We start from the raw sequence: 12,767 nt of genomic DNA, 5'->3' as shown, positions 1-12,767 counted from the left end.
ATTGAGGAAAATATAATAATTGCTAATACCTCTTGCATATTCCAAGCAGTTTATGCATATTAACTCTAACCCTCATGCCTCCAGGATAGTTGTTAGGTCTTAATACTACTATTAATAATATTAATTAACACTACAGCTAAGAATATCATGTTGCAGATGAGGTAGAGACTTAACAGAAAGGTAAGTAACCTAAGGTCACAAGCCTGGGAATGGAGCTGGGTAAAAATTCAGACATATTTGAAGTCTAGATTTCTTCACACCATTCTTTTCTGCCTGCCTACCTCTACAGCACTAGATGCCCACATCAGGATGAACCATTCCTCATTCCCTAATACTGTACTCTATAAAGAATTTTTCTAAGAGGCCAATGACTGTGGAGTCTTGACAGTTAAGAGGCTGGGCCATACTGATCCAACTATATCTTAAAACAGGAAAATGAAGTTTTGGCATTAGACACTTCAACAGTGATTAGAACTACAGTACTTACTTGGCAGAATTAAGTTTTGAGGCTGCTTCAGGGGAAACAGTAACAGTTTGGGGAAATTTTTGCTGGAAACAAAACATTATACTTTGAGAAATGATTAAGTCAAGTATTCCTCTTTTATTAGGACTACTTAATTAAGTAAAAGTTATTAAAATAGCTGCCATGAATATTTATTAGAACATCAGCTGTTCCCTCCAAATGTTTAGAAATTCTAGCCTTAGTGCAAGTATGATTTAGAAAAAATTTTCAACAAATAAGAAGGGACCTTTGCTTTGTGATACTTATCTAAATAGTAAATAGCAGCTGAGAGAGGTATAGATCATCACTATGCCTTTTCAATGAGGGGATCCAACTACTTCTAAACACTATTTTACTACTGAGGTTTAAGTACATTACTGATTGCATATCATAATCAACAATCTTTATGTACATACAGATAATATCACTGTACTAACCATAGGGTCCACATGCCATTTTGGGTTTGGTTTCTTTTTTTAGGAGTCATGATGACTATGGCCCAGTAAAACATCTCAGAAAAATAATTTTTTATTCAAATTTTTATTTCTTTCAAAAGATTTCCACTTTAAGAGCCCGGCCGTAAACAAACACCTAATTTGTTCTTTTAAGGGTGTAGGGGAAGGAAAGACACCAAAAAAATAATGGCGCAATTCATTATACATACTCTGAGTATTCCAGACTGAAACTTTTTAAAGAAAACTGACAAATATCAGGGTTGGGTCTCCTGTGTTTGCTTTATTGTCAACTCTCAGTGATAGTGCTGCAAAATTGGACATGAGAGAAGAAATGTGCCTACCGCAGCATCACAGCAGGGTGGAGTCAATGAAGCTGCCATAGTGACGCAGACAGTAACTCCCCTTCCCCCAGCCCCCACACGAGGATGCTGAGGCCAGGGCACAGGAGGAAGCACTGGGAAACAGAGGCCGCAAAGGCAAGCACCTTGGACGAGGAGGCTGGTTTTTGAAGAGAGGACAGTTCGCTGTCTGCGGTTAGATTCAGTCCACCACACTGAAGTGTGTGGGACGGCAAGGCCAAAAGAACAAAGCATCTATTTCTTCGTCATTCCTGTCGAATAAATAACTAGCTTCTATCCCCATATGATACTGATTTTTAGCATATTAATTGCAGCACAAGAGGTTCTCTTCGGCAGAGATTTTCTCATTTTGTTTTAAGGGCTTCGGGTTTAAAAATAAACTGGCATTTTTGGATTCATAAAAAATCCCATGGAGGATAAAATAGGCCACAGTATTTTTTTCCTCATAAGCAAAGAACACTAGCTTCGTGCGCTGGTGAAGTCGGTCACCCTTGGGTCAGAACTCTACACCACCCCCTCCCCACTCCCTCAAGTGTCTCCTCTGGAGAGCCATAGGAAGAGAGGCCATATCTTGCCAAGAAAAACAAGCCAGAGCTTCTCAGACTCAGCTGAGCATCAGAATCACCTGCAGGGGTTTAAAAAACAAAAACCAGGAATACCAGAGCCCTATCCCAACCTAATAAATCAGGTCACCTCTTGACCAACAACTTACTAATGCTGCTACATCTATAAAGGGGTAAAACATCAACTGATCCCACAGAAGTCACTCCTAGTTAGTGAGAAGGGTTTCCTATGCATAAAGAGATTCATGCAGAGAAAAACCCATACTGGGAGTAATTTTTTTAAAATATGCCTTGAACATCAAGATTCAAAAACATCGGAAGACTAGAATGGTAGTTTTCAATTGTTTAAGCAGTAGACTCCTTTTTTCAAGCAAAATCCTTCATACTATCCCAAAATAGTAAACCTAATAGCTTAACTTCTCTGGGGGACAGAAAGGTCAGAGATACTCATGCTCAGGCCCCTGAGCACCCCAAGGAAGCCTAGGCCTGCTGGTAGCACAGCTGGAAAACCACCAGGCCAGAATAAGATGTTTAAATGGGATAAATATATAGTCCTCAATCTAAATTCAAATAATTAACTGGCGGGTTAGGGTTCTAATTAACACTTAGCCTAGAGAGACGGGGTTAACAAAGTTCACTTAAAAGGGAAAGGTTTCATTGCACTAGAAATTCAACTTGAGCCAACAATGTTCTCTGGCTTCCAGGAAAGCACGTGCAGTTCACCTGGGTTCATAACTACTATATGTATTGAGAGATTTACCTTTTCCAAAGCACCTTCACATACATGATCTCATTTAATACTAGATAATAACTGTGTGAGCTATTGGAATTATTTTCTCCATATTTTAGATGAGCAACTGAGGAACTAATTTGTGAGAGTAACTTACTCAATGACAAATCCAGGCAGTAGCAGAGGCTTCTGCCTCTAGGTTCAGCACAGCCTAGAGACTTAAGGAAGAGTTCAAAAGTAACAGCCCACCTCTCTCTGGATGGCTGGAACAGCATGTGAAGAATGTGTTCCATTCTGGTTGCTACATTAATGGGAGTGTGTCCAAATGGGACTACAGGCTGGGTACCATGACCAGGGCAAGTTACAATCTGGAAATAATACATGAAGAACACATGGAGGAACTAAGAGCTTTTAAAGATGGAAAACAGAAGGTTTAAGGATGACATAATCACCATTTTTAAGTAATGAAGGGCCCTGGAGAAGGGAGTCTTATTTTGTATCACATAAGAGAAACCTAGGCCCTTCCCTTCTCCTTCCTGAAAAATTCAGTCCTAAAAACATTAGTGGGGGCCAAGCATGGTGGGCCTTTGCTCAGGGATGAGTATGGGGAGGAATATGGAAGCTTGGAACAGGATATTAGAGCCTGATCAGAGTGAGAAGGTGTTCACATTGGGGTGTGAGGTTGAGACACAGCATGTTGGAACAGAAGCAGGTAAGGAGGGCAGCCAGCCATGTGAGGGGCGGGGGCAGCAGGGGAAGACTGGCTACATACCAGGAGATTTACCACATAAGTAAATCGTTAAAGAGTAATGGAAGCCAGGACTCTCACTGTCAGAGAAGATAGTTATAAATATGAAAAAGGAAAAACCTACAAGAAGCCCTGTGGTATCATATAGGAATTTGAGGTATCAATGTGAACTGATGATTTTCAAAATATACAGATATAGAAATGCAAATGTAAATGCATCCATGTGTGCATATGTGTCCACTGAGGTCCCAAGGGTGGTGATACTATAATAGTAATGAGCACACTTAACAACCAGATCTTGGTGTCTAACTACCACTCTCCACTCAAAGGAACCTGGGCTCCTTGGAGAAATGGCTGTTACAAAACAGATGACACCAGTACATTACACAATGACCTCGGGACATCTTGTGCTGCCAGAAAACAAAGAAGTACTCTAAGAACAATGAGAATTAAAGGGTAACAGGAGGCAGACTGAAAACCTGCCAAACCTGGATCAACTAGCACATCAAAGTAAGTAATAAGATTAATAGTTTAATTAAAACACACTGGGGGGCTGGGGAGGAACCTAAGTTCTCACTGATATAAATAAATAATTAATTAATTAATAAAAATTTAATGAGGAATGAGCTAATTACATAGTTTCAAAGTAACCTGCTACAAAATTATAAAAATTATCAAAAAAGAGGTAAAGAGTAACTTTATGATGGAGAAGCTTGGCAGACAGCACTTTAATCAAGTGAGCATCATCAGTAATGGGATGTACAGAAAGTGCCACCTGATCACATCCAATGAGAACAGAGCATCATTTCTGTAATTTTCCTGCCAAAGATGCACAGCCTGAATCCAAGAATGAGGAAAGAGCTGACAAAACCAGACTGAGGGATATTCTACCAAAGAACTAGTTTAAAATCTTCAAAACTGTCAAGATTCTGACAGTGAAGGGCTGAAAGAAACTAAAAAGACTTAACTAAATGCAATGTGTGTTTTGAACTGGATTCCTTTGCTTTACATGATTGGAACAACTGGGAAACTTGAATGAGGTCTAAAAATTAAATGACGGTAATGTATCAATTGAAATTTCCCGACTTTGATGGTTGTACTGTTGCCATCTAGAATAACCTCGTTTATAGAAAACACACACTAAAGTGTTGATATGATAGCCATCATGCTGGTAAATTTTTCTCGAATGATTCAGGATAACAACAAATGGTACCACTTTCAGAGATTGTTGCAAAATAAAAATTAAAAATCAGCAACAGCAAATTAGGAGGGTGGCAGTTACACGAAAACAGATTACATCTGTTTGAGGATATACTAAACTCTCTAACAATTAAAGTGGTCCTAAAACAGATCCATCCTTAGACGGGTTGCCAGGATGTTAGAGAGAAAATGCTTCACTGAATAGGAAGTTAGAGGAGATGATGCCTATGTACTTTCCAGTGATTTCATCATTCCTTCATTCAACAAGCATCTATTAAACACCTACTGTGTTTCAGGCAATGTGCTAGACACTGGGCTTATGAAAATGACAGAGACAGTCCCTGCAGTTGAGGCCCTTATCAACCAGTGAAGTCAGATGGTTCAGAAGTTAGAAATTTTAACATAGTCATCGGTGTTAATACAGAAAGAAGCATGTGACTCAAGAGCATTATCTTTAATACTACAATTTTCTTTTATGAATTTTCAATAGACTACACATTAATTTATTATTCTATCATATTCTTTAACAACATTTTCATCCTAACATTTCTGTGCTTGTGGGTGGTGTTAATTGAGGCATATCCAAAAACTTTATCACTTTTCAATTATGAACAGATGTAAGTAACTTACTTGATGTTTTATTTTAAAATAAAAAGCATCTCCTAAAATAAGTTTCAAAGGAGAAGCTGGGGCTATAGTTACCGGAAGAGACTTAACACTCCAAAGTGAACCCTGACATGTTTTTTAATGCCTCAAAAGTCACTCCACATCTCTGTACTTTAATTTCTTTGTCTGTCACAAAGATGTCACAATATGCTTGTAAGATGCTTTGAGATGCTTAGAAGAAAGACATCATAATTATACAGCTCTGTTCAAATACAGGTTGCTTTCACCTTCTGCCAGGGACTATTACTGTGGCCAAATTAAGGCAGAGTGATCCAATCTAAATGAGCTCACCTTGGCAATTTTATGGGGATTGGAACATTATTTGGTTTTCCAGCTTTTCCCCTTGGCTTCGTTTCAATCTTCCAGGCATATCATCAAGTAAGAGTGCTTTAGTGCCTTCTTGCTGACCGGAGAGTGAGAGGCCATATTGAGCAAGTCAGTATTCGATTACTTCCCCCACTGTGGTCTACACACCTTTCTTAACACTTTTCCCATATGACACTTTCATAACCATATTTAGCTTTCTTCCCACCATCTCTTTGTAATTCAAAAGGCAATTTAGACTCCCATATGGTTGCCGTCGAAGCGAACAGATGTCTAGCAAATTAAAACAAAAATTATGACTTATAAACTGCTGATGTATCATCATTCCAGAACATCTTACAATTTATAGTGAATCATAAGATAAGACTTCAAACGTGATGCACCCCAAGGTTCCTTATATCTCTCTCCTCTCTGCATTTAAGCCCTGTGGAAACAAATTAGATACAACATTCTGCCATCAAGCCTGGATAAACCTCCACTTAAAAATACAATATAATATTTGCAAGCACATCAAAAACAAATTTGGCCTCAGGTACCTAAGGTTGTTCTAATCCTTGTACAGTAAAGAGGAGAGAAAAACGACTTGGTTCTCTCAAATTATTCAAGGCTTCCACTGAGCCATGAGACTTTCTTCTAAGTGAAAATTAAATCTAGTAAATCCATTTACCTCATATCTTTGGAGATAAGGCATCACCATTACCTGGTGGTAAAAATGCCAACATACCAGGCTACGGTATTTTAGAAATTCTAAAGCCCAAGATAGGACTAGTTTGAAATCTGAGGACATTAACAATAATGATATTTACCATTTGTTAAATATTGAGACAGTATGCTAGGCAATACTCACTGAATCCTTGAATCTACAGCTCCATTATCAATGCTATTTTCCTGGATAAACAAGAAATTAAGGCTCAGTGTGTCACATTGCATTTTCCAAAGATAGCTACAACCCACCTAACCTAAACACTCATCCATCAAAAGATGGAATCCTTTTCTTGGCCCCGCCTTGAAATTCAGCAGGCTCCACACATGCTTTAACCAGCAGAATACATGAAAGCGACACTGGGCCAGTTTCAGGTGTAGCCTTAACTGCCTGGAAGCTGCTTCTTCCAGTATCATAAACATGAAGAAGCCGCATGTAAATGGTCCAACCAACAACTCTGGCTGAACTCTCAGCAAGCATCAACTGTCAGTCACGTAAAAGCACTATCATGGGCGCTCTACCCCAATTAGCCTTCAGATAGCTCCAGCCTCAGCCATATTTCACTGCAATTGCATGGAAGATCCCAAGTGCCAATCGCTCATATGAGCCTCGACATATCACAGAACTGAGATATAATAATAAAGTTCTGTTTCAAACAGCTAAGTTAGGGGGTTGTGTATTATGTAGCAAGAGATAACCCGAATACTGAGTTCAATTTACTTGCCTGGAAACAGTTAAGTATAAGAACCAGAATCCAAAAGCATCCAGAGAAGCAAAGCATCTATAAATGGTAGATGATGGGATGGGAAAGTTCAGGATCCAAAAGAAGCAACTGTGAAACAAAATTCCCTTTTTTCTTCCCTCCCCACCCCAAAGCAGCCTCAGGGTTTTCTGTTCAAGTATGGTGACACCCTCGAAAAAATCAATTCCTTTCTGGCTTGAGTTCTTCCAATAGAAAATAGAAAAACTGAGATTTTTTTCCCCCACCACCTTATAATAACTAATGAGAAAGGAATTTGGACAAGATGTTGACTTTGTTACTCAGAATATCACTACAACTGTTATATAAAAGGATTCAGGTTTTATATACAGAACTCCTCTAATAATAAAAATATATTTAATGACTCATAGGACTACACTAGAGATTCATAGCGGGGCCAGGGTAAAACGCATACTATACCAATAAGCCAAGAAGAAATTAAGGAAAGGCTTGGTTTGTTTTTTGTTTGTTTGTTTATGAAAAGATCTTTGAGGAACAAGTGAAATAATAAAACTGATCTTCAGACAAGTCTCGGTATAAGAAAAAGTCTATAATTTAACAAATATCCCAATATATACTACTTTCATTATATATTAGTGCCCATCTGTGGTATTTTTCTACCCCAGCATATTGGAACTCAAAAGGCTCAAGAAAGAACCTTAAGACTCATTCACCTTCATTTTAACAGCTGAGAGACTGAGGCTCAGGGCAGTTAACTGAGTAGCAAGAAGCCAAACTACTCATTAGTAAGAGAACCAAGCTCTTAGTGCTGGTGCTACTATATCTTCCATTTTTATTTTACCAGAATTTTACCTCCAAATGTCTTCAATGTATTTCAAATTTATTTAGCATTTCACAGTTTGAACATGAAAGATTAGGAAACTATGCTCTCTGTTAAGAGTTGCACAGAGCCTATTGTTTCTGGCACTTACAGACAAGACAGTGACTCTGTAGAGAGCACAACTTTACAGAAACAGGCTGCCAAGTTACTGACCCCAAATCTTCAGTCACTAACATCTTAATCTGAATTACTTTGATCAAATATCATAGCTGCCTTCCTGCTGACCATACTAAAAACCAGGGTACTGACAAACCGGAAGATGTAAATATGGCGTAATTTTGGAGCAGACAGCAGGATAGGAAAGATATGAGGGGGTATCTGAGTGGAAGGCTTTAGTCAGAGAAAGAAGGGACAGAGAATGTAGAAAGCAGAGTAAAAGTAGGGCCCTTATAACAAAGGTATTTACAGTTCTGCCATGGACAGTTGGTTTAGTTGCAAAGTACCTTTGCTTTCAGGCTTCCCATAAAACTTCTCCCAGAGAATCAAAATCAAATAAGATGTGGCTTTATTCTGGAACTCTTTAGCTGAGCACTCTGCAATTCTTTGAAGCTCTCCACAATTCCACATGTTTTACTACAACCGAATCCACAGAAAATACTAAATTTCCCTCTGTACACTCTACAAAATTATACCAAACTATCAGGGAAACAGGCCCAAATCCTTCTTTCTTTTCTGCCTCCTGCTATGAAACTACAAAGTCCCTGGGTGTTTTTTGTTGCCTGGTAGCTGAAATGTGCAACTTCTGGAAGTGTTCAAGTAAAATCAAGAGGCCTGGGCCAACAAGGTCCAGACCCAATTTTGGAGTCCCTAACTCTCAAAGTCACCAAGTTTTGACTTCAGATAAAATCAAAACACCTCACTCAGAAATGTGACTACTCACCACTTTTAAAACACTCCCAGCACGGGTAGGGGAAAAAGAAGCAAAGAAAAATAATTTCTTCTTCCTGTAATTGTAGCAATGTTTGATAGTAGGGAGGGAGAGAACTGCTAACAGAAATCATGTATAATTGCTGGCAAAAGATTGTCTGTGAATGACTGGATATGATACTTATTCATGTGTCCCTCTCATTATCTTGATCAGTCCTGAGGACAGATCATATGCTGACACACAAAGTAGTCTGTAATCCCTTCCATTTCCTTTTGCAAAACATTCATGACCAATGCAAGATACTCCTGCAGAAAATTGAAAATAAAAATAAAATAGCCTAGTAAATGTGTGGTAGAACAAAAATAATACAAAGAGCTGTATTAACAACTATTCTCATAGATGTAAATTTTTACACCAAATGGCCAAAATTAAAGGGAATCAAAATAAATACACCCTGTGTTCAGACTGCTGTGGTTTATTATTGATCCTGCCTTTGCATTATCGTTTATCTCACACTGAACCTACACCAAAGCAGCAACTTGGAGAACCCCCCAGACAGCCACCATCTTTACTTTCCATGGGGGGAAAAGGGGGCGATAAGGAAGAGGATGGGATGGGATAAGATGAGATGAGACGGAATGAGATGGGGAGGAAAAATAACACAGTTTTGAACCAACGTTTTCCCCTGGTCCTAGAGAACTCTTTGTCTGGTTGCCGAACACGTTTGTGGGATCAAAGGAAAAGAATCCAAATAAAACAAAAGAGTCGGCGTCCCAGTCTAATTACAATAGGTGCCCAGCACAATCTAGTGCCAGCAGAGCATGGTTTGAATCTTTCGAGCATTTGCTTTCTCGGCACCCCCAATAAAACACGTCTCTCACCCCTTCTTCTTTGCGTTTCTCCAAGGTTTTCCCCAAACGGCCCGCTCTATGTCACTCCTTAAAAAAGGAGGACGTGAGGCATTAACACATGGAAACAAATGTTGATGGTGACTTGTTATTATCCTGACAATATATATAGAAATAAATCCCTCCATCTCACGCGTTCGCTAGCCAGTCCATTATGCAAAAGGAGCCCAAAGGGAAGAGCTTGCAGGAAGCGTTATTTGCGTTCACATTACAGAACCATATACCGCGGCATCTGCATCCTACACAAAGCCGGAGATGGTGCAAGAAGATACACGCTGAGCACCGCACGGACCAGCCGCGGCAACACGGAGCCAAGCCCTGGTCCAATCAGAGCCCTGTTAGAAGGTGGACCTCAGGGTCGGCTCTGCCGGATTAGCCTTCCCTAGTCTGACACCACGCTCTACCCAACATCCATATCCCACGGGGAGCAAATCTAATTCGTGTGGTTGCTTATTTCTCAAACTGCCAAGCCCTTTCTTTCATCTGCCTCCCTGCTATTCGTCCCTTAAAAAGCCACCCCAAGGCCTGGGTGCCCCCTCTCCGACTCGGTTTGCCTTTTTACCTCTTCCCATTCCTAGAAAGGATTAAATGTTTCCTCTCTCCAACGCGCAAGCTGGAAAAGCGGAAGGCAAACGCCTCTCCTTGATCCGGCACGCGCCCGAGGGGCTGCGAAAAGTACAGACAGCTAACGACACGGGGGGGATCGTCGCGAATCGATTGGTCACAATAGTTGAAATCCCAAAAAGCTCCAACTTACCCAAAATATGACATTGAAGCCAAATATGAAATATTTGATGCAACAACTGACTTCAGGACCCTTGTAGTGCTTCCCGGACATCCTCTGGGTTCATGAAGACACTTGCCCCGGCAGCCCGAGTTTGGAGCCCCGGAGCAGCGGTGCTCGGAGCAGCCCGGCCGGCAGCGGGGGCTCGGGGACGCCACTCGGGGCCGCGGCACCGCGGCCCGGGCGGAGCCGCGCGGGAACCAACCCGCCGACCGCGGCTCCCGCACCTCCAGCCCCTGGCACGCCGAGGCCGCCGGAGCCTGGGTGGCTGCGAGCAGGAGGGGAAGCCCGGCGCTGCAAGCCCAGAGCCTCGCAGAAGCTGGCCCCGAGGACCAGGCGAGCGCCCGAGTCCGTCCGCCAGGCGATCTGTCCGCCGGTCTGTCTACGCGCTTCGGGCAAACGCGGCCGCGGCAGATGCTGGTGGAGACGCTACTCGCCAGCCCGCCGGCTCGCGCGCGCCCTCCCACCCCTCGCTCCGCCCGCCGCTCGCTCCACCCGCTTGGCCTGCTGCTCCGCCGCCCGCCGCCCGCAGCTCCGCCCGCCGCCCGCCGCCCGCCGCCCGAGCTCGGCCCGGCGCGCGCGCGCACGGGCTCGGGTGCTCCCGGGCGGCCGTGGCACCACGTAGCCGCGCTGCCGCCTCCTTCCACCGCTCCCCGCTCCGCCCGCTCCCTCTCTCCCCGCCCCTTCTCTGGCCGCCGCGAGCGCCTGCGACCCCCGAGCGCCTGCAGCGAGACGGTGGGGGAAGACGACAGGCGGAAGGGAGGGGGAGGGCGCCCGGGAGCACGGCGATTGAAAGCAGCCTGGCGGAGTGACCGCGATTGGTGAGCAAGCGGTCTCTCTCCGCCACCCGCGCCAGCAGACAGCTTCTGGAGGAACGCGGGGAAGAGGTTCGCTCCGGGGCAAGAAGGCTGGGTGAGTGGGGATCCTGCGAGACCCCCGCCCTGGGACAAGCCCCCTTCCGGGTGTAACCACCCTCACACCTCCTCCTGCACCACCGGGTTATGCTTCAAGAGAAAACACCGGGTCACTGAGCCGGTGAGAAAAGCAGCGCGGAAAGGGGTCTCAGACTTTGCTGGGGGCAGAGCGGGGAGGTAAGATGTTAGGGATTGGAGAGAAAAAGAGACGGGAAATGAGGGGAGCGAATTGGGAGGGTTGCAAAGGAAAGTCTCCTGAATCTCAGTGTGGCTCCAGCCCAACCTCCCCACCTGCCGGAAATGAGCTTCATCCTAGAAATGGGGATGGAGAAGGAAAAATGGTCCAAAGGAGTCCTGACCCCAGTACGACCCTCCGCTAGGATCTGCTGCAACAACACAAACCCAGACAGCAAATGCCCCCGCGAGACGGAGTAGTGCGGAAGAAACGACTGATTCCCAATTCTTGAGGAATCCAGAAGCAGTACCGGGATGGTCATCTGGGAAATCCGAATGGGGTTTATAGATCATGAACCATCAAGTGTTTGATCTCTAGGAAAGGATAGAACGCGCGACTGGACATTGTTGTAGAGCCTCCCTGAGAAAATGTTGCGTCTCCGCCCTTCTCCTGGACACTTTCATAGGTGCTAGCAAGCAGGTGACAGACAGTATTTCACGCAAGAAGAATGAACAACCGCCAAGACAGTGTGTACATCTATGGGTTTGTTTGTTTGTTTCTAAGGTTTCAAAAAGCTAGAAGAAAGATGAAATCAGGAAGATTTTCCAGCACCACCCCGTGTAGCCTGGTACAAATTTACTTGTTTCCTAACCACCCCAGGTGATACTTAATTACACTTAAGTTTGAGAACTTTTGGCAAAGGGTTCCCCTACTTAGCCACCTCTCTCCTTTCTCAAAACTGGCTAGCCGGTTGACAGAATGCACTCCAGCTTTGGCGGAGCCAGACAATACTTTTTCTTGCAATAAACCAGACTTAGAGCTAGGTTTGGCCTTGAGAGCGACTGAGGCTACACTGAGGTTATAAGTAGGAGCCAGGGTACCCACAAAGATGAGAGAGCCAGGGGATCCTACCAATTCAATACCACAGAACTGTGACACTAGCTAACTTTGGATGAAATAACCAGCCTTTTTGACAAAATAATCCTTTCGCCCTTAAAAGTGCCCTCCATCCACCAAAAACACAGCATATTACCACCAATCTGGTAGACTTCCTTGGTAAGGTCTGCATGCAGCAGCATATTCCGTATTAACAAGAAAGCACTAACAAGCTTTACCTAAGCTTATTCTGCTATATCGTAATTCTTCCTATATATAAATAGAACAGTTGCTGCAGATTCTTGGATAAGTCAGTGGAAAGGTCTGTCTTAAGCTGATGTGACACAGTTCAGAAAAGAACTAGAAATTAGGTCTAGTTGATGACTGAGTT

The 12,767-nt window shown here is 43.1% G+C and overlaps 1 protein-coding gene across 1 annotated transcript in view; it reads right to left on the bottom strand.

The window, feature by feature from the left end:
- Positions 1-10,896, bottom strand: part of TSPAN5 (tetraspanin 5) — a 146,804-nt gene extending 135,908 nt beyond the window's left edge. Inside the window, exon 1 of the mRNA XM_016166703.2 lies at positions 10,385-10,896. Within this exon, the coding sequence (XP_016022189.1) occupies positions 10,385-10,465 (81 nt within the window). The 5' untranslated portion in view covers positions 10,466-10,896. The remainder of the gene's footprint in view (positions 1-10,384) is intronic.
- Between the last annotated feature and the right edge of the window lie 1,871 nt (positions 10,897-12,767).

The sequence above is a fragment of the Rousettus aegyptiacus genome, unplaced genomic scaffold (assembly GCF_014176215.1).
Source record: "Rousettus aegyptiacus isolate mRouAeg1 unplaced genomic scaffold, mRouAeg1.p scaffold_m13_p_10, whole genome shotgun sequence".
NCBI lineage: Eukaryota > Metazoa > Chordata > Mammalia > Chiroptera > Pteropodidae > Rousettus > Rousettus aegyptiacus.
This window is presented reverse-complemented; position numbering and strand designations above follow the sequence as displayed.